Source organism: Sardina pilchardus, chromosome 8 (assembly GCF_963854185.1).
Source record: "Sardina pilchardus chromosome 8, fSarPil1.1, whole genome shotgun sequence".
Taxonomy (NCBI): Eukaryota; Metazoa; Chordata; class Actinopteri; order Clupeiformes; family Clupeidae; genus Sardina; species Sardina pilchardus.
The window spans coordinates 366,506-392,793 of NC_085001.1; the positions used below are offsets into that span (position 1 = coordinate 366,506).

General features: G+C 42.4%; 2 protein-coding genes across 2 annotated transcripts in view; both read right to left on the reverse strand.

Annotated features, from left to right (window-relative positions):
- The window catches only part of LOC134088338 (H-2 class II histocompatibility antigen, A-R alpha chain-like), a 152,360-nt gene that overhangs the window by 90,606 nt on the left and 35,466 nt on the right, over window positions 1-26,288 (reverse strand). The window lies entirely within an intron of this gene.
- Window positions 16,796-25,344, reverse strand: LOC134088337 (HLA class II histocompatibility antigen, DQ beta 1 chain-like). Its single transcript, XM_062542251.1, has 6 exons — window positions 25,206-25,344; window positions 24,683-24,964; window positions 22,933-23,214; window positions 18,737-18,850; window positions 18,394-18,420; window positions 16,796-17,744 (listed from the first exon to the last, which is right to left on the reverse strand). The coding sequence occupies exons 1-5, from the start codon at window positions 25,264-25,266 to the stop codon at window positions 18,395-18,397; spliced, it is 765 nt and encodes a 254-aa protein (XP_062398235.1). The 5' UTR covers window positions 25,267-25,344; the 3' UTR covers window positions 16,796-17,744; window position 18,394.

The window sequence follows — 26,288 nt, forward strand, 5'->3', positions numbered from 1 at the left end:
TTTTAGCTAAAAAATTTTGAAGCGAGTTGATGAATAATAATAATCATATTAACCTATGCTGCAATTTTGACTTTAAGCACATTAACAGAAAGTGAGTTATTTAGGTTTTCATATGAGGATGGCTCTGTGTTACCATCTTTCCTCATCCGCGCCTTCATGTTGGTCCTGTTACACACACAGAACCACATGTAACCGCACACACATTACACACGCGCAAGCTTTCCAGAGAGTTACGCACACACACGGCCTCCCCCTTGACCCCTCTGCCTCCCTCCCTCTCTCTCTTTCTATCTTAGCCCCATGCCCCCCCCCCCCCCCTCATTTGCATACCGACCCCCCACACACTCTCTCACCCATCCCCCATGCCTCTCTGGTGGTGGTAAGAAGGCCAACAGATGATAACCCAACTTGAGGATGAGAGAAGGCACCACAATCCTGCAACTTGCCATGTGTATGTGTGACAACACCTTGGTTAATAGATCTTAAACTTTCCTTAATATTAGACAATGATTAAAGAAGGCTTAAGAACGCTCTGTCGGGTTGTCTGTTGTGGTTGACACATACATTCACAAAAATGAACCAAATTTGGTGGGCTTGTATGTTATTGCTATCTCTAGTCAGAGACAGAGCTCTGGCCTAGGGTGTGGCTAAGGGACTCTATAGCGCCACCTAGTGCATTGTCTTCTGTGGTTGACACATACATTCATGAAAATGAACCAAATTTGGTTAGCATATGTGTTATTGCTATAGCTATTCAGAGACAGCGCTCTGGCCAAGGGTTTCTTATGGACTGTATAGCATCACCTAGCGCATTGTCTGTTGTGGTTGACACACACATTCACGAAAATTAACCAAATTTGGTGGGCTTTTGCGTTATTGCTATCGATAGTCAGAGATGGAGCTCTGGCCTAGGGTGTGGCTTAGGGACTCTATAGCGCCACCTAGCGTGTTGTCTGTTGTGGTTGACACATACATTCAGGAAAATTTACAAAATTTGGTAGGCATGTGTGTTGCTCATGCACATGCCCACTAACACGCACATGTTGCTTTGTTAGATTCCGAAATGTCACAGGTCTCCGCACCGCAGGTGCTCGGGCCCGCCATCGCCGCTTGCGGCTATATTTAGGGCCCGAGCACCGAGGTGCGGCCACTGAAAGTGGCTGCACCGTAGGTGCAAGGCCCTATTGTTTTTGCTCAGATTATTAGGGCCCGAGCACCGAGGTGCGGCCACTGAAAGTGGCTGCACCGTAGGTGCAAGGCCCTATTGTTTTTGATCAGATTCTTCTTATTATTCTCTCTTCGTCTTAGCACGTGCAGCCTTTTTACACCAACTTGGCATGCTCCAAAACTCTTGTAATTTGGCAGCTACATGTGGAATTACAGTCGCTACTCAGAGACAGAGCTGTGGCCTAGGGTGTGGCTCAGGGACTCTGTAGCGCCACCTATTGAGCTGTCTGTTGTGGTTGACATATACATGCACGAAAATGAACCAAAATTGGTGGGCATGTGTGTTCTATTAATCTGAACAACTTTTACATTGCGACTACATAGTGAATCTTAGACAAATTTGAGTTATGATTATTATTATGAATTTTGCACATCATGTATTTTGAAACACTTCTCCTAGACGGTTTATCGAAATCATGTCATATAAGCACTAAAATGATCTTGCGGGGTTGCCCGAAAGGAATTGCGAACAGATTTTTGAATTTTTGAAGTATATTGAAATGGCAAAGGTTTGAATTATGGCGTTTTATTAAGAAACAGGAAGTTGGTGTTATAGGCAGAAAAAAGGTTATGAATTGGATGTAATTTGGCAGCTACATGTGGAATTGCTTCTGCTAGTCAGAGACAGAGCTCTGGCCTAAGGTGTGGCTTCGGGACTCTATAGCGCCACCTAGCAGCATGTTATCTGTTGTGGTTGACACAAACATTCACAAAAATGAACCAAATTTGGTGGACTTGTGTGTTATTGCTACTACTAGTCAGAGACAGAGCTTTGGCCTAGGGTGTGGCTTAGGAACTCTATAGCGCCACCTAGCACATTGTCTGTTGAGGTTGACACATACATTGATGAAAATTAACCAAATTTGGTGTGCTTGTGTGTTATTGCTATCGCTAGTCAGAGACAGAGCTCTGGCCTAAGATGTGGCTTCGGAACTCTATAGCGCCACCTAGCAGCATGTTATCTGTTGTGGTTGACACAAACATTAACGAAAATGAACCAAATTTGGTGGACTTGTGTGTTATTGCTATGGCTAGTCAGAGACAAAGCTTGGCCTAGGGTGTGGCTTAATGACTCTATAGCGCCACCTAGCGCATTGTCTGTCGTGGTTGACACATACATTCACGAAAATTAACCAAATTTGGCGGGATTGTGTGTTATTACTATTGCAAGTCAGAGACAGAGCTCTGGCCTAGGGTGTGGCTTAAAGACTCTATATTGCCACCTAGCGCATTGTCTGTTGTGGTTGACACAAACATTCACGAAAATTAACCAAATTTGGTGGGCTTGTGTGTTATTGCAATCGCAAGTCAGAGACAGAGCTCTGGCCTAGGGTATGGCTTAAGGACTCTATAGCGCCACCTAGCACATTGTCTATTGTGGTTGACACATACATTCACAAAAATGAACCAAATATGGTGGACTTGTGTGTTATTGCTATGGCTAGTCAGAGACAGAGCTTTGGCATAGGGTGTGGCGTAGGGACTCTATAGCGCCACCTAGTGTGTTGTCTCTTGTGGTTGACACAAACATTCACCAAAATGAACCAAATTTGGTGGGCATGTGTGTTATTGCTAAAGTTATTCAGAGACAGAGCTCTGGCCTCGGGTGTGGCTTAGGGACTCTATAGCGCCACCTAGTGCATTGTCTGTTGTGGTTGACACATACATTCACGAAAATGAACCAAATTTGGTTGCCATATGTGTTATTGCTATAGCTATTCAGAGACAGCGCTCTGGCCAAGGGTGTCTTAGGGACTGTATAGCGCCACCTAGCGCATTGTCTGTTGTGGTTGACACACACATTCAAGAAAATGAACCAAATTTGGTGGGCTTGTGCGTTATTGCTATCGATAGTCAGAGATAGAGCTCTGGCCTAGGGTGTGGCTTAGGGACTCTATAGCGCCACCTAGAGCATTGTCTGTTGTGGTTGACACGTACATTCACCCAAATGAACCAAATCTGGTGGGCATGTGTGTTATTGCTATAGTTATTCAGAGACAAAGCACTGGCCTCGGGTGTGGCTTAGGGACCTTATAGCGCCACCTAGTGCGCTGTCTGTTGTGGTTGACACAAACATTCATGAAAATTAACCAAATTTGGTGGGCTTGTGTGTTATTGCTATCGGTAGTCAGAGACAGAGCTCTGGCCTAGAGTGTGGCTTAGGGACTCTAGAGCGCCATCTAATGCATTGTCTGTTGTGGTTGACACGTACATTCACCAAAATGAACCAAATTTGGTGGGCATGTGTGCTATTGGTAAAGTTATTCAGAGACAGAGCTCTGGCCTCGGGTGTGGCTTAGGGACTCTATAGCGCCACCTAGTGCATTGTCTGTTGTGGTTGACACATACATTCACAAAAATGAACCAAATTTGGTGGGCATGTGTGTTATTGCTATAGTTATTCAGAGACAGAGCTCTGGCCTAGGGTGTGGCTTAAGGACTCTATAGCGCCACCTAGCGTGTTGTCTGTTGTGGTTGACACGTACACTCAGGAAAATGAACCAAATTTAGTGGGCATATTTGTTATTGCTATAGCTATTCAGAGACAGCGCTCTGGCCAAGGGTGTCTTAGGGACTGTATAGCGCAACCTAGCACATTGTCTGTTGTGGTTGACACACACATTCACGAAAATGAACCAAATTTGGTGGGCTTGTGCGTTATTGCTATCGATAGTCAGAGATAGAGCTCTGGCCTAGGGTGTGGCTTAGGGACTCTATAGCGCCACCTAGCATGTTGTCTGTTGTGATTGACACATACATTCAAGGAAATTGATCAAATTTGGTGGGCATGTGTGTTGCTCATGCACATGCCCACCAACACCCACATGTTGCTTTGTTAGATTCCGAAATCTCACAGGTCTCCGCACCGCAGGTGCTCGGGCCCGCCATCGCCGCTTGCGGCTATATTTCTTATTCTTATTATTCTCTTTTCCTCTTAGCCCGTGCGGCCCTTTTTCACCAACTTGGCATGCTCCAAAACTCTTGTAATTTGGCAGCTACATGTGAAATTACAGTCGCTACTCAGAGACAGAGCTCTGGCCTAGGGTGTGGCTCAGGGACTCTATAGCGCCACCTACCGAGCTGTCTGTTGTGGTTGACACATACATGCACGAAAATAAACCAAATTTGGTGGGCATGTGTGTTTTATTAATCTAAACAACTTTTACATTTACACTCTATAGTAAATATTAGAAGAATTTGAGTTATGATTATCATTATGAATTTTGCACATCATGTATTTTGAAACACTTCTCCTAGACGGTTTATCGAAATCATGTCATATAAGCACTAAAATGATCTTGAGGGGTTGCCCGAGAGGAATTGCGAACAGATTTTTGAATTTCAAAAGTATATTGAAATGGCGAAGGTTTGAATCTAGGTGTCTTATAAAAAAAACAAAAAGTTGGTGTTATAGGCAGAAAACACTGACTAATTTGGATGAAATTTGATGGAGTATTAGTTAGTGTGTTTGTAGTGACAGTCATATACAAAGTTTTGAATTTGGTGTTGTTTGTGATTTTTAAAAGCGCATTAATGATTGTGGTGGATACAGTTTTAGCTAAAATATTTTGAAGCGAGTTGATGAATGATTATAATCATATCAAGCTATGCTGCAATTTTGATTTTAACCATGTTAACAGAAAGTGAGTTATTTTTAATTTCATATTTGCCCAATCACACAGCCCCTCCTCTCTGTCCTTCTCTGCCTCTCTCTCTGTTGCAACTAACAGACACACGCACGCACTCTGTCACCCCCCTTCTCGGGTCCTCCCTAACTAACACACACACATTGACACACGCGCGGCTTTCCAGAGACAGAGACAGAGACACACACACAGAGACACACACACACACACACACACACACACACACACACACACACACACACACACACACACACACACACACACACACACACACACACACACACACACACACACACACACACACACACACACACACACACACACACACACACACACACACACCCTTTGGGCAACCGTGGCCTACTGGTTAGGGCTTGGGGCTTGTAGCTGGAGGATTGCCGGTTCGATCCCTGACCAGTCCACAGCTGAAGTGCCCTTGAGCAAGGCACCTAACCCTGGGCTAGTGAGCTGCCTACCCTGACTGCTCCCTGAGCGCCGCTGGTTGGGCAGGCAGCTCACTGCTCTGAGTATAGTATATTAAAAAGTATACAAAAGTATATTGAAATGGCGAAGGTTTGAATCTAGGTGAATTTGGTGTTGTTTGTGTTTTTTAAAAGTGCATTAATAATTGTGGTGGACACAGTTTTAGCTAAAATATTTTGAAGCGAGTTGACGAATAATTATAATCATATCAACCTATGCTGCAATTTTGACATTTTGACTTTAGCCATGTTCACAGTAAGTGAGTATTTAGGTTTATTTGTGTTTGCATGTGTCTTATACTCCATCCATTTAGCTGAGCAGGAGTAGGTGCTCTCTCTCTCAGCTGCATGTCTCTCTCGTCCCCTGCTAATTCTCTACACAGACTCACAGACACTCTCTCACCCCTCCCCCGTCATTCTCTCTCTCTCTCACACACACACACACACACACACACACACACACACACACACACACACACACACACACACACACACACACACACACACACACACACACACACACACACACACACACACACACCCTCCCTCCCTCCCTCCCTCCCTCCCTCCCTCCCTCTGGGCAGCCGTGGCCTACTGGTTAGGGCTTGGGGCTTGTAACTGGAAGGTTGCCGGTTCAATCCCCAACCAGTTCACCACTAAAGTGCCCTTGAGCAAGGCACCTAACCCCTCCCTGCTCCCCCAGAGATAGAGCTCTGGCCTAGGGTGTGGCTTAGGGACTCTATAGCGCTACCTAGCATATTGTCTGTTGTGGCTGACACATATATTCAGGAAAATTGACCAAATTTGGTGGGCATGTGTGTTGCTCATGCACATGCCCACCAACACGCACATGTTGCTTTGTTAGATTCCGAAATGTCACAGGTCTCCGCACCGCAGGTGCTCGGGCCCGCCATCGCCGCTTGCGGCTATATTTAGGGCCCGAGCACCGAGGTGCGGCCACTGAAAGTGGCTGCACCGTAGGTGCAAGGCCCTATTGTTTTTGCTCAGATTATTATTAGGGCCCGAGCACCGAGGTGCGGCCGCTGAAGCAGCGGCTGCACCGTAGGTGCAAGGCCCTATTGTTTTTGCTCAGATTATTATTATTATTCGTATTCTTTCATCCTCTTACCCCGTGCGCCCTTTTTTCACCAACTTAACATGCTCCAAAACTCTTGTATTTTGGCAGCTACATGTGGAGTTACTGTGGCTACTCAGTGACAGAGCTCTGGCCTAGGGTGTGGCTCAGGGACTCTATAGCGCCACCTATTGCGCTGTCTGTTGTGGTTGACGCATGCATTCACGAAAACTGCCCAGATTTGGTGGGCATGTGTGTTCAATTAATCTAAACAACTTTTACATTTACACTCTATAGTAAATATTAGAAGAATTTGAGTTATGGTTATGATTTTGATTTTTGCACATCATGTATTTTGAAACACTTCTCCTAGACGGTTTATCGAAATCATGTCATTTCAGCAGTAAAATGATCTTGAGGGGTTGCCCAAGAGAAATTGCGACCAGATTTTTGAATTTCAAAAGTATATTGAAATGGCGAAGGTTTGAATTATGGCGACTTATTAAAGAAACAGGAAGTTTGTGTTATAGGCAGAAAAAAGGTAATAATTTGGATGCAATTTCGCAGCTACATGTGGAATTGCTAGTGCTAGTCAGAGACAGGGCTTTGACCCTAAGGTGTGGCTTCGGGACTCTATAGCGCCACCTAGCAGCGAGTTGTCCGTCTTGGTTGACACAAACATTCACGAAAATGAACCAAATTTGGTGGGATTGTGTGTTATTGCTATTGCTAGTCAGAGACAGAGCTCTGGCCTAGGGTGTGGCTTAGGGACTCTATAGCGCCACCTAGCAGATTGTGTGTTGTGGTTGACGCATACATTCACGAAAATGAACCAAATTTGGTGTTTTTTTGTGTTATTGCTGCCGCTACTGAAAGCTAGAGCTCTGGCCTAGGGTGTGGCTTAAGGACTCTATAGCGCCACCTAGCAGCGCGTTGTCTGTTGTGGTTGACACATATATTCACGAAAATGAACCAAATTTGGTGGGCTTGTGCGTTATTGCTATCGATAGTCAGAGATAGAGCTCTGGCCTGGGGTGTGGCTTAGGGACTCTATAGCGCCACCTAGCGTGTTGTCTGTTGTGGTTGACACATACATTCAGGAAAATTGACCAAATTTGGTGGGCATGTGTGTTGCTCATGCACATGCCCACCAACACGCACATGTTGCATTGTTAGATTCTGAAATGTCACAGGTCTCCGCACCGCAGGTGCTCGGGCCCGCCATCGCCGCTTGCGGCTATATTTCTTATTATAGTATTTTCCCCTTACCGGAATGTTTTGCCCTTTTTCACCAACTTGGCATGCTCTAAAACTCTTGAAATTTGGCAGCTACCTGTAGAATTGATGCCTCTACTGAGAGACAGACCTCTGGCCTAGGGTGTGGCTCAGGGACTCTATAGCGCCACCTACCGCGCTGTCTGTTGTGGTTGACACATACATTCACGGAAATGAACCAAATTTGGTGGACATGTGTGTTGTATTATTCTGAACAAGTGTTACATTTAAACTATATAGTGAATGTTAGAAGAATTTGAGTTATGATTATGATTATGATTTTTGCACATCACGTATTTTGAAACACTTCTCCTAGACGGTTTATCGAAATCATGTCATATAAGCACTAAAATGATCTTGAGGGGTTGCCCGAGAGGAATTGCGACCAGATTTTTGAATTTTTGAAGTATATTGAAATGGCGAAGGTTTGAATTATGGCGTTTTATTAAGAAACAGGAAGTTGGTGTTATAGGCAGAAAAAAGGTTATGAATTGGATGTAATTTGGCAGCTACATGTGGAATTGCTTCTGGTAGTCAGAGACAGAGCTCTGGACTAAGGTGTGGCTTTGGGACTCTATAGCGCCACCTAGCTGCACGTTATCTGTTGTGGTTGACACAAACATTCACGAAAATGAACCAAATTTGGTGGGCTTGTGTGTTATTGCTATCGGTAGTCAAAGACAGAGCTCTGGCCTAGGGTGTGGTTTAGGGACTCTATAGCGCCACCTAGCGCATTGTCTGTTGTGGTTGACACATACATTCACGAAAATTAACCAAATTTGATGGGCTTGTGTGTTATTCCTATTGCTAGTCAGAGACAGAGCTCTGGCCTAGGGTGTGGCTTAGGAACTCTATAGCGCCACCTAGAGCGTTGTTTGTTGTGGTTGACACAAACATTCACAAAAATGAACCAAATTTGGTGGGCTTGTGTGTTATTGCTGCCGCTAGTCAAAGACAGAGCTCTGGCCTTGGGTGTGGCTTAGGGACTCTATAGCGCCACCTAGCGCATTGTCTGTTGTGGTTGACACGTACATTCACGAAATTGAACCAAATTTGGTGGGCATGTGTTTTGCTATAAATATTCAGAGACAGAGCTCTGGCCGAGGGTGTGGCTTAGGGACTCTAATAGCGCCACCTAGTGTGTTACCTGTTGTGGTTGACATACATTCACGAAAATGAATCAAATTTGGTGAGCTTGTGTGTTATTACTGCTGCAAGTCAGAAACAGAGCTCTGGCCTAGGGTGTGGCTTAGGGACTCTATAGCGCCACCTAGCGCATTGTCTGTTGTGGTTGATACATTCACGAAAATTAACCACATTTGGTGGGCATGTGTGTTATTGCTACTGCTAGTCAGGGATAGAGCTCTGGCCTAGGGTGTGGCTTAGGGACTCTATAGCGCCACCAACTACATTGTCCATTATGGTTGACACATTCACGAAAGTGAACCACATTTGGTGGGCATGTGTGCTATTGCTACTGCTTGTCAGGGATAGAGCTCTGGCCTAGGGTGAGGCTTAGGGACTCTATAGCGCCACCTAGTACATTGTCTATTATTGTTGACACATACATACACGACAATTAGGTACGCTTGTGTGTTATTGCTGCCACTAGTCATAGACAGAGCTCTGGTCTTGGGTGTGGCTTTGGGACTCTATTGCGTCACCTAGCTTGTTGTCTGTTGTGGTTGACACATACATTGATGGAAATTAACCAAATTTCGTGGGCTTGTGTGTTGCTCATGCACATGCCCACCAACAAGTACGTGTTGCTTTGTTAGATTCCGCAAATGTCACGGGTCCGCACCGCAGGTGCTCGGGCCCGCCATCGCCGCTTGCGGCTATATTTATACTTCTATTCCTCTTACCCTTAACTTTTTTGCCCTTTTTCACCAACTTGGCATACTCTAAAACTCTTGAAATTTGGCAGCTACCTGTAGAATTGATGCTTCTACTGAGAGACAGACCTCTGGCCAAGGGTGTGGCTCAGGGACTCTATAGCGCCACCTACCGCACTGTCTGTTGTGGTTGACACATACATTCACGGAAATGAACCAAATTTGGTGGACATGTGTGTTGTATTATTCTAAACAAGTTTTACATTTAAACTATATAGTAAATCTTAGAAGAATTTTAGTTATGATTATTATTATGATTTTTGCACATCACCTATTTTGAAATACTTCTCCTAGACGGTTTATCGAAATCATGTCATATAAGCACTAAAATGATCTTGAGGGGTTGCCCGAGAGGAATTGCGACCAGATTTTTGAATTTTTGAAGTATATTGAAATGGCGAAGGTTTGAATGATGGCGTTTTATTAAGAAACAGGAAGTTGGTGTTATAGGAAGAAAAAAGGTTACGAATTGGATGTAATTTGGCAGCTACATGTGGAATTGCTTCTGGTAGTCAGAGACAGAGCTCTGGCCTAAGGTGTGGCTTTGGGACTCTATAGCGCCACCTAGCTTCATGTTATCTGTTGTGGTTGACACAAACATTCACGAAAATGAACCAAATTTGGAAGACTTGTGTGTTATTGCTATGGCTAGTCAGAGACAGAGCTTTGGCCTAGGGTGTGGCGTAGGGACTCTATAGCGCCACCTAGTGCGTTGTCTGTTGTGGTTGACACATGCCTTCACGAAAATGAACCAAATTTGGTGGGCTTGTGTGTTATTGTTATCGGTAGTCAGAGACAGAGCTCTGGCTTAAGGTGTGGCTTCGGGACTCCATAGCGCCACCTAGAGCGTTGTTTGTTGTAGCTGACACATACCTTCACGAAAATGAACCAAATTTGTTGGGCTTGTGTGTTATTGCTATCGGTAGTCAGAGACAGAGCTCTGGCTTAAGGTGTGGCTTTGGGACTCCATAGCGCCACCTAGAGCGTTGTTTGTTGTAGCTGACAGAAACATTCACAAAAATGAACCAAATTTGGTGGGCTTGTGTGTTATTGCTGCCGCTAGTCAAAGACAGAGCTCTGGCCTCGGGTGTGGCTTAGGGACTCTATAGCGCCACCTCGCGCATTGTATGTTGTGGTTGACACGTACTTTCACGAAAATTAACAACATTTGGAGGGCATGTGTTTTGCTATAGCTATTCAGAGACAGAGCTCTGACCGAGGGTGTGGCTTAGGGACTCTATAGCGCCACCTAGTGTGTTACCTGTTGTGGTTGACATATACATTCACGAAAATGAATCAAATTTTGGTGAGCTTGCGTGTTATTACTGCCGCAAGTCAGAAACAGAGCTCTGGCCTAGGGTGTGGCTTAGGGACTCTATAGCGCCACCTATTGCATTGTCTGTTGTGGTTAATACGTCCAAGAAAATTAACCACATTTGGTGGGCATGTGTGTTATTACTACTGCTAGTCAGGGATAGAGCTCTGGCCTAGGGTGTGGCTTAGGGACTCTATAGCGCCACCTAGCACATTGTATATTATGGTTGACACATTCACGAAAATGAACCACATTTGGTGGGCATGAGTGTTATTGCTACAGCTAGTCAGGGATAGAGCAATGGCCTAGGGTGTGGCTTAGAGACTCTATAGCACCACCTAGCACATTGTCTATTATTGTTGACACATACATTCATGACAATTAGGTACACGTGTGTGTTATTGCTGCCACTAGTCATAGACAGAGCTCTGGCCTTGGGTGTGGCTTTGGGACTCTATAACGCCACCTAGCTTGTTGTCTGTTGTGGTTGACACATACATTGATGAAAATTAACCAAATTTGGTGGGCATGTGTGTTGCTCATGCACATGCCCACCGACAAGTACGTGTTGCTTTGCTAGATTCCGCAAATATCACGGGTCCGCACCGCAGGTGCTCGGGCCCGCCATCGCCGCTTGCGGCTATATTTTTAGTATTGATTTTATTACTCTATATGAGCCCAATATTGAAAATCAGTTGGAATTTTTTTAAAATATGCTTTTATATAGAAGTTATGTTATTGTCCACGTATGTGGACAGTGCGCAACAAAGGGGTAAAAAAGGATAAAATGTAATGACAGAAAATGTGGAAACTATGGCCCTCTACTTCCTCCATACTACCCACCCAGCCCTCTACTACCCCCATACTACCCACCCACCTCTCTACTATCTCCATACTACCCGCCCAACCCCTGTACTACCCCCATTATTGCTCACCGACCCTCACCCACCCCTCTACTACCCCCATATTACCCACCTCTACTACCACCACTACCCAGCCACCCCTCTACTACATCCATACCCACCCCTCTACAACTAATCCACCCACACCTCTAGTACTCTCATACCCACCCCTCTACTACCCACCCAACCCTCTACCCTATATTACCATACCACCTTGGCATTACCACATGTAATTAGGTCATTATTTATAAATATGTTTACCAAATGTTTGTTTCTTTGTAATTTAAAGCAATTAAAATCATACTTGAAAAAAAAAAAAAAAAAAAAAAAGTCCTAGTTACAAAATCTAATTTTTGGCCATTTAACTCCTCTGTTGCGCAATGTCCACATACGTGGACAGTTGCTTTTTAGGGTCTACAAACTCTATTTTACATCCGATTTAATTTCTGAAAACATAGAGTTGTTCAACACACTCTCCTGTACAGCATAATATTTTTTTACATGATTTTGCCAGGTACTAGCTTTTTACAGATATGCCAGGAGCATTCAGCATATGGCCATTACTGTCACTCATGTTGAATTGATGATGTCATCAAGCAGTCAATATTCCAAATATAAGATGATACATATTGTTAATATATTGCCAAGGACCTACTAAAACTGCCCTGAAGTGGATTGGTGTATATCAACATGATAAATAAGTAGAAAACAGAGTTAAAGTTACTGTCCACGCATGTGGACGTTGCGCATGAAAGGGATAAAGCACTTCTAGCACAGACTGGATCCGTACAGGCCGCCTCCAGGTTTCATGTTATAGCGCCTGACGCAGACCACCAGAATCCAGCATCCCCAAACACTTCAGACAAGAGGAAGAGAAACACAAACCTCTCAACCAGCCATCATGTTGGTCCACTTCAAAACTGCTGACATGAAACACAAACATGTAGCTTCACTTCCCTTTCATATGTGCATACGATAACCGAGAGAGCTTTCAGTATACAGCTTTGATATCAGAGAGAGCTTTCAGTACAGCTTTAATAACAGAGAGCTTTCAGTATACAGCTTTGATAAAAGAGAGAGCTTTCAGTATACGGCTTTGATAAAAGAGAGCTTTCAGTAAGGCTTTGTTTGACTCGGCTTCCTCATGGCAAACCAAACTGTAGTTGCTGTGACTGCTTGAGTAGGAGATGATGAGGGTATAACTATGCCTACTGGGGTAAAAAACAATACAAATACAACTTTGAATGATTCACTTAGTACTGCCAGCAGACAATGTTGAATATAATGAGTTGTGTTTGAGAAACACAAACCTCTCAAGCAGCCATCGTGTTGGTCCACTTCAAAACTGCTGACATGAAACAACAAACATGTAGCTTCACTTAACTTTCAGTGCATACGATAACCGAGAGAGTTTTTAGTATACAGATTTGATATCAGAGAGAGCTTTCAGTGTACGGCTTTGATAACAGAGAGAGCTTTCAGTATACGGCTTTGATATCAGAGAGAGTTTTCAGTATACAGTATACAATGTTGAACACCAGCTGACAGATATGAAATATAATGAGTTGTGTTTGGACTCATTGATGTTTGTGTAACTGTAGAAGATTCCTCAGCATGACTGTCCATGATGTGAATGAGCATCTACAGACAATAATGTGCTGACAGGAAACCAGCTAAACCCCTGCAGATCCTCATTGTTTTTATATTTCTTCAACTTAAGGAGCAATATTTTGTGTTTATGTACTATTTTAACTTATTTTATTATTTCCTTCCTTTCACTATTATGTCCTGTTGTAAGTTTACTTGTTATTATTGACTATTTGTACTTTTAATTATGTAAAGTTCATTGTTTGCTGATATAAATAAACCTGCCTTGCCTTTATTTTCTCAGGCAAAGTAATGAGGCCTAGTGGTGGTAATATCAGCAGTGGTAGTGGTAGTAGTAATACTAGTGGCAGCCTAGTAGTGTTGCACAGCCTTTCCCTGCACTCATGAGGTGCTGATGAGGTCAACAACACACTCTTTTTTCCAATCTGTCTGTTTGTTCTCACAAAGCAAGCAAGTGAAAGTGAAACTGGCATTGGTTACACAAACATCCCTTTTCAAAAACCACCTCGGAAAGTCCCAGACTGGGACCATTCAGCTTTATCCAGCCAATGAGGTATTTTAAAACACAAGCGTCATCTGTTGCAGGGAAGAAGCTAATTTCATTTGAGCACATGATACAGCACTCTCAGCCTCATGTCAGTGCAGCACAACAGCACCCCTAGTGACAGAGTCTGCTCATTACATTCAGTAGCACACCCTCTGGAAAGTCCCCTGGGAGCAATACTTGACTTAACAAACGCCAAAGAAATCAGACTCTCACTTGTTGCTAGGCAAGGTCCCATTTAATTTTAAGAGGAACTTTTGAGCAAAAAAAAAAATGTTGAGACCTTTAGCGATATGGCAGAACAGAAACCCCAATGGCCCTGGGGTTTTTTCTTTACAAAATGACAACTTATTCTGCAGGCCATTTAATTCTGTTTAATAAGCTACTGATGACAGAATATTTTAATATGGACTATGGAGTAATATTTACTAAAACCTTATAAAAAGAACACAATTCTCTTAGAAGCATATACTGTAAAATAACTAAGTTTAAACAGACACTATGAACCTCGTACATGAAACAGCTTATCATTTGTGTACAACCATTTATCTTTTGGAATATATTGCTCCATTAACCAACACAGTGTGATACCGATATTGATGCCAATTAAAAACTGACATGAACATTATTCCATGCCATCGGCTGAGAGAACCGACTGCTCACCAGAGAGTAAATTGGTAGAACTAGTGGTTCAACTACAATAGATTACAACTAGATACTATAATATCACTGGAGATTAGAGCTGTTTTACACAGCTGTACATATTTGGAAAGTAAATACATGCAATCTCAATTTTAGTGCAAATGGAATTAATGGTGACTAAACTGGGCGATGGTCATGTGTTCTTTTTTTGCACAGGCATTCAAGATAATTAAGGTGTCAAATAAAATGGCCGCTATTGTGAGATAAGAACATCCCTGCTGAACAAAACAGCCTGACCAGCTTACGGTGGTTTGGTGGTTTGCTGGTTGACCAGCTTGTTTGACCACCCTATGATGGTTGACCAGCTAGATCAGCAAAACTCTCGCGAAAACTTACCTTCAGCTGGTTTACCCAGCTTATGATGGTAATTCAGCTGTTTTTGATTGTCGTACCACCTCAAGCTGGTCATTCTAGTTGGTATTACTGGTCTACATGGCTGGTTTTTACTGGCCATGCCAGCTTATGTTCGAAAACCAGCTTGACCGTCTTTGTCAAGCTTGACAGGCTGGTCACCAGCATGACCATCTTAAACCAGTTGTATCCCAAACGACAGGCTGGTCACACCAGCACAACCAGCTTCCTCAGATGGTCACGCCAGCATGTCTAGCTGGTGGCCTAACCAGCTACACCAGCAAAGACCAGCAAGAGCTGCAAGAAAACCAGCAAAGACCAGCTAAAGCTGGACATACACTGTGCGTTTTTTTCAATCGCGGTATTCTGCTGCTGCTCATACTGTACGAGTGAATTCACAGGGGCAGCTCACGATTCCTGTTCTCACACTACACGATCCGATGGTCGGATGCGATTTGACTGCTCACACTGTACGTCCATATCGCAACTCGTCAGACTCTTTTATCTGGAACTTTATCAGCTGTGCTGCCATGCGCCTCCGTGTTGTCTAATTGCTTTCAGTGTTGCCAGGTCACGTGAGGAGAAATACGCAGCAGGTCTCTGAAAATAAGCCATAATAAACATACAACCCCAAAAGGCTATAGCATCCCCTTCCCGAACCCCTTTTACCCCCTCATACAGTGAGAGTCCACGCAGCTGCCTATGTTCAAAATGCCCTCTGTGTAGTATACGTGTAGGCGCTGCGTGCAACTAGCAACTTCACACAAAATCAAGCCCAAGTCACTTAAAATAAGCAGACTATGGCAACACCGTTTGTTTTGTTGTCCGTATCTGTGTTCGCGCATGTGTAGTGTGACAGGTTGAGGTAAATCGGCTCAAACAGTGCTTCAGCAGTGCGATAGACTCACGAGGGGCGACCAGGATTTCAAACAAGTTTGATATTCTCCCGATCGATCGGGAGGTGGTCGGGAGGTGGTCGTGAGGTGGTAATCGCTTCTCGTTACCCCACGTATACTACACGATGCGAGACGCACGACTGAGCCAAAATTCGGCCCGATCCCCAAAATAGTCGCACGACTCAAAAATCGTGGCAAAATGGGCCAAAAATCGCACAGTGTATGCTCAGCATAAGACCAGCTACCAGCATATGATGGTTTCTTGCTGTTTTTTTTCAGCAGGGTAGAAAGACTTTAATGCACTAATTGGAGTTTAATTTTACTGCTAGTTAGAGAAGGTTTTAGTGCACTTGTTTGCTCAATTCTAATATGTCTGTATCTGTTTAATTATGTCACCATCTGCGCAGCTATTGGTTGTTTTGAATGCACAGCTCTATCTGTTATCACATAAAATCCACCCCAAGTCGGATTAGTGATTTTTAATTATACAGCAGTTTTATCATTCATAGCAGATTATCTCGTGGACCACTCTATGGGTCAGGGACCCCTGTGATCTTTCAGAAGCAACACCATAGTTTTTCAACCTTAATAATAGATTTCTAAGACCCTGAGCTGAAAGCCTAGTTTTACAAATGTGTTATCACATAACTGCTATCATACCACATAATTTAATATTTAATGTGCAGCCTCAATATGTCTAGATAGCCTATATTGTACGTCTAACTTGCTTCTGGTGTAACCGTGACAGATTTTACGACATATGTAAAGAAATTACCGTTTCCCAACTGTAGGGGGACCCCGAGAGCAAAACTTCCAAGGTGTTGCTTTAATTTACTAGAAAATGTAAAACTTAGTAAAACAATTAGGGAGTAAAGGCATGGTGACCGTCTATTTATTTGGATGCTGAAACTCAATACAATGAAAATTTCAACCAGCATGATTTGCTTAAACCAACCAAAGTACAATTTGATTTCACAAAGATGAATAGAGGCCTTTTGTTTTTTTCTGAAACTAGACCTACAATATCATATAGTTCAGACTGAACTTCCAGAATCAAAAGAATTACTCCCCTTAAACATTAATAATAAAAAAAAATAATCAGGATAAAGCAAAGCATAGTCATACAGTGGTTTGATTGCATCTATCTAACAGAAGAGAAAACAAATATAAACAACAATTTACAGATCATCTTAGGAGAATATAACTACAATGACTAAAATTGTCCTGCAGAGGTTGCCAAAGTCACACTAATGAAATTAAACAGATTCTAGAAAGATTCAGTGAAACAGTATGGAGGTAGCCTGGCTAGCGCCTACCACTTCTCAAATGAGACGTGGTCTGGCAATCCAACATTCAATTTCTTGTATTTGAAAAAAATTCCAGATCCGTTCATTGGGCTCCACGGGCGTCTGTGCATAGCTCATCATCGTCTTGCTTTCCCCCCTGTTCTGTGATTGGTCCCCTATCTCAGGCAAAAATTAGGGCGATAGACTGCCTTAGCAGCGTGAACGAAATTGCACGCAAGGGAGTATGGGAACGCACAGGCTAGTATGGAGGAGAAATAACTTTATATAAATATCCTTGTGATCTCAATTACCATCAGTGTGTCCTTACAAGACTTGAACATGGTAGGAAATAAATATTGAAGTTCTCTATGTTCTTCCTTTTTAAAAGTATATTGGACTTTGGATATTGAGGAATTTAGGATTCGTTTGGAAAACAGACAGCAAAACACAGCCAGCAATCTTGACAAACTGTCTCCAATAACGATTGATCTCTTGATAGGTGTCTTGATTAAATCCTGGTTCAGTGCACTGTGATAGTCCTGTAAATATGTAACCAGTAGAAGAAATAGTTTGTTACATATTTACTAAAGGCATATACATTTTTATTTCCAAATATAAGACACAAAACCTGCCAAGTCAGCCCTTGTAAACAGCCCTTACAACAGTTTTTACGGAGCCTGGGGGGTGTCATTGTATATCAAGAGAATCTGCGCTCGGGGGGCGCTGTGGTGCAGCAGGCTACAGCGCTCATATCATGTGCGGGTCCGAGTGCCCACGGGGACCCAGGTTCGAATCTGGCCTGCGGTCATATCCGGATCCCACCCCATCTCTCTCTCCCACTTGTTTCCTGTCTACCTCTTCACTATCCTGTAATAATAAAGGCAAAAAGCCCAAAAACGTATATACTAAAAAAAAAGATAGAATCTGTGCTCATTTTACTAGATTGTGCACTCAATGTAATCAATCGGTCGCACATTTACTACAAAAAATAAAATGAAAGCACAAAATGTGTGCACTATTTAGTAAAACGTGCACAGGATTTAGTAAAAGGACCACACAATTTAGGAGAATGACCGCATGTTTCCTGATTATACACCAAAAAGATATCTGGCAATGACCCCTCCATGGTTCCGTAATTCTAGACTCCAAACTGTTAAATAAAAGTGTATGAATGTGTCATGTACTTACTCTAGTTATTAGGTACCAAGATCCGCCCTGTTATAAAAATAAGTCAAAAGTTAAAATCATATTCATAATCATAAAATCATAAAAACACACTTGACTTGAACACTCTGTGACTATTCGGACTTGAATACTGGTGAACTGGACCACTTTACAGATTTCTTTGTAAAGTGGTCCAGTTCACCAGTATTGTTTACCTACCAAATTAACTTGCACACTGTGTCACATGTCAGCATATAATGTGGATGCTGGATGTTTGCTAGTTTGCTGGTCATATGTTAGCATATACTGTAACATGGATGTGCTGGATGTTTGTTATGCTGTTTTGCTGGTGTTGCTCATAACAGACCTCTGGCTTTGGTCCTGTAGTAGATGAATCCAGCCGCAGTGACGATGAGGCCCAACACCAGACCAGCTGCCCCGATGGCAATCTTGTTCCTCTCCGGCTCAGGCGTGGAGGAGTCTGGGAAAACATCACGTCATACATGAGGTACGAGGTCACACAATACAATCATACAGACATTTATCACCTGGGTCTGAATATAGAGACACTTTGGAAGCAGCTTATAGTTGAGTAGAGTCACCTGAATAAAACACTGAAAAGCATGCAGTAACTATGTCTATAGTGTGTGATGCCAGGACTAATGGGATTTAAAACTGCTGTATAGTGTGTAATGCTAATGCTGTATGTCGCCCATATATCATCACATCTGTGCCTTAGCTGTGATGTTGATCATTAGCCGTTTTCAGACAGACGTGTATTTCCGCAATGTTCACAGACTTTTTACAGTAGATTTTTTTCATTGTGCTGTCTGAATTCATATGTCCGTATATCTACTACCGGAACTTTTCCTGCTGCTGACCTAGTCACGTTTCCGTAATGTTGCCGCCACAGCTGCTATGTGAATGCAATCGCGGAAAAAATCCGCACTTGTCAGTGATGATCAAGGGAAGTATTACGTGTATTTACAGTGCCCGATACACTGAACAGATGCTTCGGAATCATACAGAACAACAAGGGGAAAACATGCTGCTTTATGTGTGGTTAAGAATAATATGACAGTTGTCATTTTTCTACCGGTTTTTGCTACAAATAATAACGATTGCTTATGTATGCCTGGTGACTTGTGTGATCGTCATCTTGCAAAAGTTCTGCCTAGGCTATTGGATTCTCCAGGGCAGCGTACAAGCCGCTTTAATTTTTAAAGTCGAAAAGGCACCGATTCGGTGGAATGACCCGCAATTCTGCAGTGATCAAGACCAGAAGTTAACGTTACCACGCACGCACAGTGATATAGCCAAGTCTTTTGATTTTAGAATAGCCTTCCAGTCGGAGCAAAAGAAAATAGCATAGGCCTACTCTTCACTTTAATATTTTAATTAACATGATAGATAGATAGATAGATAAATAGATAGATAGATATACCTAATTGATCCCCAAGGGGAAATTCAAGACTAGTGCAGAGCCCGTAGATGTGGCATTTTTTGTTCTATAACATGAAATGCACTGCACACACTCGTGCCATTAGGATGACACCAGTGGCGTAACTATAGTAGGTGCAGCAGGTGCAGTCGCACCAGGGCCCGTGACCTCCCGGGGCCCGTCGCTACCCCAGTCCTGCCTTTTTTTTTTTTTTTTAGAACTTAACCAGTAAGAATCAAACTATCAAAAAAAAACGGCTAAATCAAATTACCATCTTTCCTTGTTGTTATACTGTTTCGCCAGAGTATATTTCTTTCTACTGAGATACAGCAAGGATTTCTGGGTAGGCTAAGTAATTTGTTGCGATTTCTTGAATGGATAGTGCGGCGGCACATTTCAGTCATCGTTCCGAGCAAAATGCCCTTCAAACACAAAAGTGCCTGCAAGAAGTGGCAGGAGCGTAAGGAGCAAGGGGAACTAACACTAACATCTATTTTTCAACTTGCCAAAATGCTGCTGGTGGTAGATTATTTACGACAGTGTAACATCCACATTCGGGGAAGTGTGTAGCCTACTACTCTGTTGTTTCTTACATTGCCTGTGACTCTGACAACAGCTGAGCGATCTTTTTCCAAACTCAAACTTATTAAGACTTACCCTACCTAAGGAGCAGCATGGGGCAGGAGAGGCTCAGTGGGTTAGCTATCCTGTCCATTGAAAATACGAGAGCCAGTGCATTATATATTGGGAACATCGTTGACGATTTTGCGCAAGTTACGAAAGGCTCACGGCCTAATTTACGCATAGGCTATTGGATATTGTATGCATATTAATGATTTTATTTGGTTTCTGCACGGTTGAATACGTTAGGATGAATTAAGCTTCGTTTCTGCGCAGTGCGAGTTTATAAGCAAGCAATCTACGCTTGCAGTTTCAGCAGAAGGTTGAAGAAGTTTCAGCAGAGACACTGGTTTCAGCGCATTGAGTGTTCCCATAATTCCATGCGAGTTGATGTTAATGCAGTAATATTAGATTACACTGGCCTGCAGACTATATTAATATATATATTTGGAATGTAATGGTCCTATGTAGCCGTGTGTTTTTCATTATATATCTGTAACTACTAAACTACTTCGTTTCCAGAGGTCCTTTGCATAGAGAAGAAGAAATTGAAGTCACCCTTAATGTGCATTGCATGTAGGCCTAACAGAGCTAATACATCCTTCAATATCGCGAGAGGGCCCGATTGGCAACGTCGCACCGGGGCCCGCACCTGCCTTGTTACGCCACTGGATGACACCCACCAAATTTGAGAGCAGTCGGATGAGTGGTTCGAGAGAATAACTTTATGCGTGGAACAGACAGACAGAGTGACACACAGACAGACATTTCTTGCATTAATAGATAGATGTAGCCTGTCAACTCAATTTACATGTAGTATTTCAGCCCTATCTCAAAACAAGTTGCTATTTTATAAAGGTTGCCATCTTGCCAAAATCACCTTGTTACAGGGTTGCTAATGAAAATGTATTTATTGTTCGTATCATTTCATATGCCATGTATGTAAACTTGATGTCTGACTGTTGAACGCATTTTGGGCCGGAGTGACTTGCCCTTAAATGGATGCGCGGGGAGAGGGCTTGCCCCGTTTGTTACCTGTGTGAAGCCGGCTGGCGAATGAAGTTACGTGCGCTTGCATGCTGAATCTACTGTTACCCTTTCCCCTGTGGATTACCTTTTTCTATTCATTGGATTACAGCAAATACAGTGGGCCTATACTTTTTTTGTAATGTGCGCATATGGTGAAATTCCTTTTCACATACGTGTCGGAGCGGCATCTCAACAGACTGTAGCCCAAGCTAAACATCTTAAATCTTTTCCAGGAGATCCCACTTGGACTGTTTGATTCAGATGCTTGATATTGGGGCTTTGGCTTACTGAACTTTAGGGGGTGTTTGTGTGATTTGCGAAGTTGTCCGTTGTTAACGAGACAGTGTCGGGCCATCACCGCATCGGTTGCGCACTGCGTCGGGTGCCCGCAAGGCGGCCGCGATTTCATTCATTCTTTATTACACAATACAGTGTAACTTATTTGTCTACATTTATCTATAACTACACTGTTATGCCAGAGCAAGCCCTACGTCAGTATAGATGAAGTTAACTGATGCCTTTATTCTATTGCTTGTTAGCCCATGACCTTCTGCGTCCTGGCAGTCGGCTACTTTTGAAAGAAGAGGCAAACTTTGTCGATCCATCAAACGTAAACTTTTTAGACTCGCCCACTCTGTCAAAGAGACGTGAATCGTGTTTTGGCCTACAAACCTTTTAAAATATCTAAAACGTATCATTGATCAGGGAAAGAAATATCACGGATCAGGAAAAAATAATTTTCCTCTGCCCTCCCCCCATGCTTAATAATTTATCTTAGGCCCGGCCCCCCCCCCCAGTAAATATCGTACAGTCCCTAATGTAGCAAGGCTATAGCCTCCTCCATACTCCTGGTGTAAAAACGACACTCTTCCGCTGTCAGGCATGCACAGCTGACAGTGCGGCCGCATTTATTAGGCGTCATTATCTGCCCAGCGAACTAAAGCCCAATTGACGGAAATTCTACATTAGATGTGAACAACAGGTGGCCGTATACATTTAGCATATATGCTTCATGTCTGAATGTCCGCTACCATCAGAAATGCGGCAAGCAATTATCGCAGAATGTGCACAAAACCTATCTGAAAACAGCTACTAACTACAGCAGATACAGCATGAGGCCACAACTGAAGCAGAGGAGATCCAGTGTTCTCACCCCAGACCAACTCTGTAACTATAGGATTTAAACTACTGTATAGTGTGTAGTGCCAGCGCTAATGCTATCCAGTGTTCTCACCCCAGACCAACTCAGCTGTAATTATAAGATTTAAAACTTCTGTATAGTGTACAATGCCAGGGCTAATGCTATCCAGTGTCCTCACCCCAGACCAACTCAGCTGTAACTATAGGATTTAAAACTACTGTATAGTGTGTAATGCCAGGGCTAATGCTATCTGTGCCTTCACTGTGCTGTTGATCTACAGCAGATACAGCATGAGGCCACAACTGAAGCAGAGGAGATCCAGTGTCCTCACCCCAGGTGATCTCCAGAGGGTCCTTCAGGCTGGCGTGCTCCACCACACAGGAGATCTTCTCTCCAGATTTGGGGGTGAACTGCAGGTGGGAGTGGATCTGGTAGTACCAGTCTCCATCCGCCAGCTCCTCACTGGATACCACATCACCGGTCACCTCCTGGTCATCTCTGTTCCAGGTCAGTTTGATCATCTTTGGGTAGAAGCTGTACGCACTGCAGACCAGCATGGCAGGATGACCACCACTGGAGGCCTTCCCCAAACTCAGCTTCACAATGGGCTCAACTGCAACACAGAGTTGTCTGCATTACATTTGTGCACTAACAGGGAATGTCGTTATTTGTGGTCTTATGATATCAAAGAGATATTCCGCCATTTTTGGAAATAAGCTCATTTTCCACTTCCCCTCGAGCAAAACAATCGATATTTACCTTTTTCCCGTTCATCCAGCCATTCTGTGAGTCTGGCGATACAACTTTTAGCTTCAGCCTAGCATAGATCATTGAATCGGATTAGACCATTAGCTTCTCGCCTGCTAGCAACATGCTTACAAGTGACTAAGATTTCTGGTACTTTTCCCATTTAAAACGTGTCTCTTTTCAAGTTAGAAAGTGCAATAAGACCAACTGAAAATGAAACTTGGCGTTTTTATAGGTTGATTTGACATGGAACTACACTCTCATCTGGCGTAATAATCAAGGGAATTGCAAACGTACCATGGGCGCAGTGATATCACGAACTACTTCCTGCTTGTTGCCTATGGGGACTATTTTCAGATATCACTACTACTACATAGTACGTTTGCAATTCCCTTGATTATTACGCCAGATGAGAGTGTAGTTCCATGTCAAATCATGGCTGGATGAACGGGACAAAGGTAAATATTGATTGTTTTGCTCGAGGGGAGGTGGAAAATTAGCTTATTTCCAAAAATGGTGGAATATTCCTTTAACTACACATACAGGTGCATCTCAGAAAATGAATAGATTGTGGAGAAGTCCATTGACCTACCCAGAATGGGAAATTAAAGGTTCAGGTAACCACTGCTGCTGTTTTGACTTAATTAGGAGATTAATTAGGAGATTGTTGAATTTTCCCCTGGGGATCAATAAAATATCTATCTATCTAGAGCTCTTTTCAGGTCAACATTACAGTTTATAGCTCATGGAAATCATAAATTCAGCATCTCAAAATATGAAATAAAACATACAGTAATCATCAAGATTAGAATAATTAAGAATAACTCAAAACATGGTATTAAATACATGTTCTCCCCACTGTATCTGAGATGTACCTGTATATTGTTTACCATTTAGTATTTTAGAAAATATTGTAATGTATTATTAAATAATATAAATATAAAAATGTATTTTGTACATGGATGACAAGTAATTTTGTGTGAAAACATGTAAAATATGTAAAAACAACATTAAACAATTCTGCAGGGTATACATATTTGACCCCCACAGAATGAATTCATTTGGTTAAATAATCAATCAATTGCATCAGAAATATCTCAATATACAAACTGCCAATAATGCCAAGAATAAAGATTTACACACTGTATAGGTTTTACCTGCTCACTTATACTACATGTTGCTAGGTTTAGACACAGATGCACTTCAGAAAACAAAAAAATATATATTTCACCTTTAACTCAGTCTGGTTATCATGGTTTATGTTAACTCAGTAGCATATTTTTCATATTACATATATATTTGATGTGCTTATATTTATATGTGATCATACTCACCTTTCTTTGTCAGTATGTAATTTATCTCATTCTGGGCATTGGGCCTGCAGTATCTCTCCTTCGCAGCCTGCGTCTGTGCCAGGATGGCCGTGTCATTGTTATTTCTCTCTGCATTATACACTCCATGTGGAGTATATCCTACATACTTCCCCACCGTACTGTTGAACCGTAAGTATTCAACCTTGTTAAACCAGTGGGAATAAATGTACTCCAGATCTTTCAGGTCCCAGGAGCTAAAGCGACACTGACTCACACGGGTTTGGTAATATCCATTAGATCCATCTGCAAATGAAAGCTTCATTATACAGTGGAACTTATTGGTCTCATTATACATTTTACGGATATGCCTAAATCCCATTAAAATAAACAAATCCAAAGAGGCCTTATTAAAAATGGCCATGGACACAGTGATGCTAGATGCTACTATCAAGGACATCCTGAGGCTGAGACGCAACAACACAAATCAAACCTGTTGTGAAAAGTGCTGAAATGTGAATGTGCACAACAGAGATTAATTACTTACCCACTCCCAAAAGAGTGGTGAGGACAACCACCACAGCAATGATGTGTTGCGTTGCTGACATTCTGTCAACTCTGAAGGAGCAATGAGGAAGATAGTGAGAGAAACTGGCTATTGAAAGAGATACATGTTAAAATGGACCAATCAGTGTTTAGAAGACAAACTGTCAGTAGTTACTATGTAGAACTTGATTTGAATAGGATGAAATATGATTACTAACAATTCCAATTGTTAGTACACACACAACATACACTACAATGTAAACAGGAAAATACAAAGCAAATCAACAATCAACAAATCAACAATCAGCATGACTAAAGGAGCAGTAAAGTACTAGAGATAAAGATGTGCATGAATGTACTGAAGATTGGTAGCCTACTGTGTTCCAGTATGAGGTATGAGGTGTGTGTCAAGTTGGTATGCAAATAAGTCCAACAGTGCAGCAGTGCAAGATTAAACTAGAACTAGAGATGTAATTCCAAGGAAATTACGAGTGCATGAAAATGCAAAAAATGAAATGTAAAATATAATTTATAGTTAACACAAATAATATAAAAAAGAGTGGTTCCTAGGTTGACATAACGGTGGTTGCTAATGTAGGTTGTTGCTATAATTGAGATTGTTAGGTGTTGCTAAGACATATATGGTGGTTGCTAGGTTGACGTGGTTTAATAAATGTTGATAGGCAGATAGTTTAATAGACATAGTTTAAGGGCTGTGTAGAGATAGACAGTTTAATGGATGTTGATAAGACAGATAGTTTAATGAATGTTGATAGACAAATAGTTTAATGGATGTATGGGTAGATTAATGGATGTTGATAGGAGGACAGTTTAATGAAGGAATAAATAGTTGGAAGTAAATGGATGAAGAGAAAGTGGAAATGGAAAGTTGAATTGAATGGAAAGTGGTCTTTGTTAACATTACTAGGGTGATTGCGATGATTTCTATATTGTTGCAAGGGTAATTGAGATAGCTGTTAGGTTTATCATAGGGTATTCATAGTGGTTACTCTGCTATGTAGGTTGCTAAATTAGGTGGAGGTTCCTAGGTGGTAATTGAATCAGACATGAGTGTTGATAAACA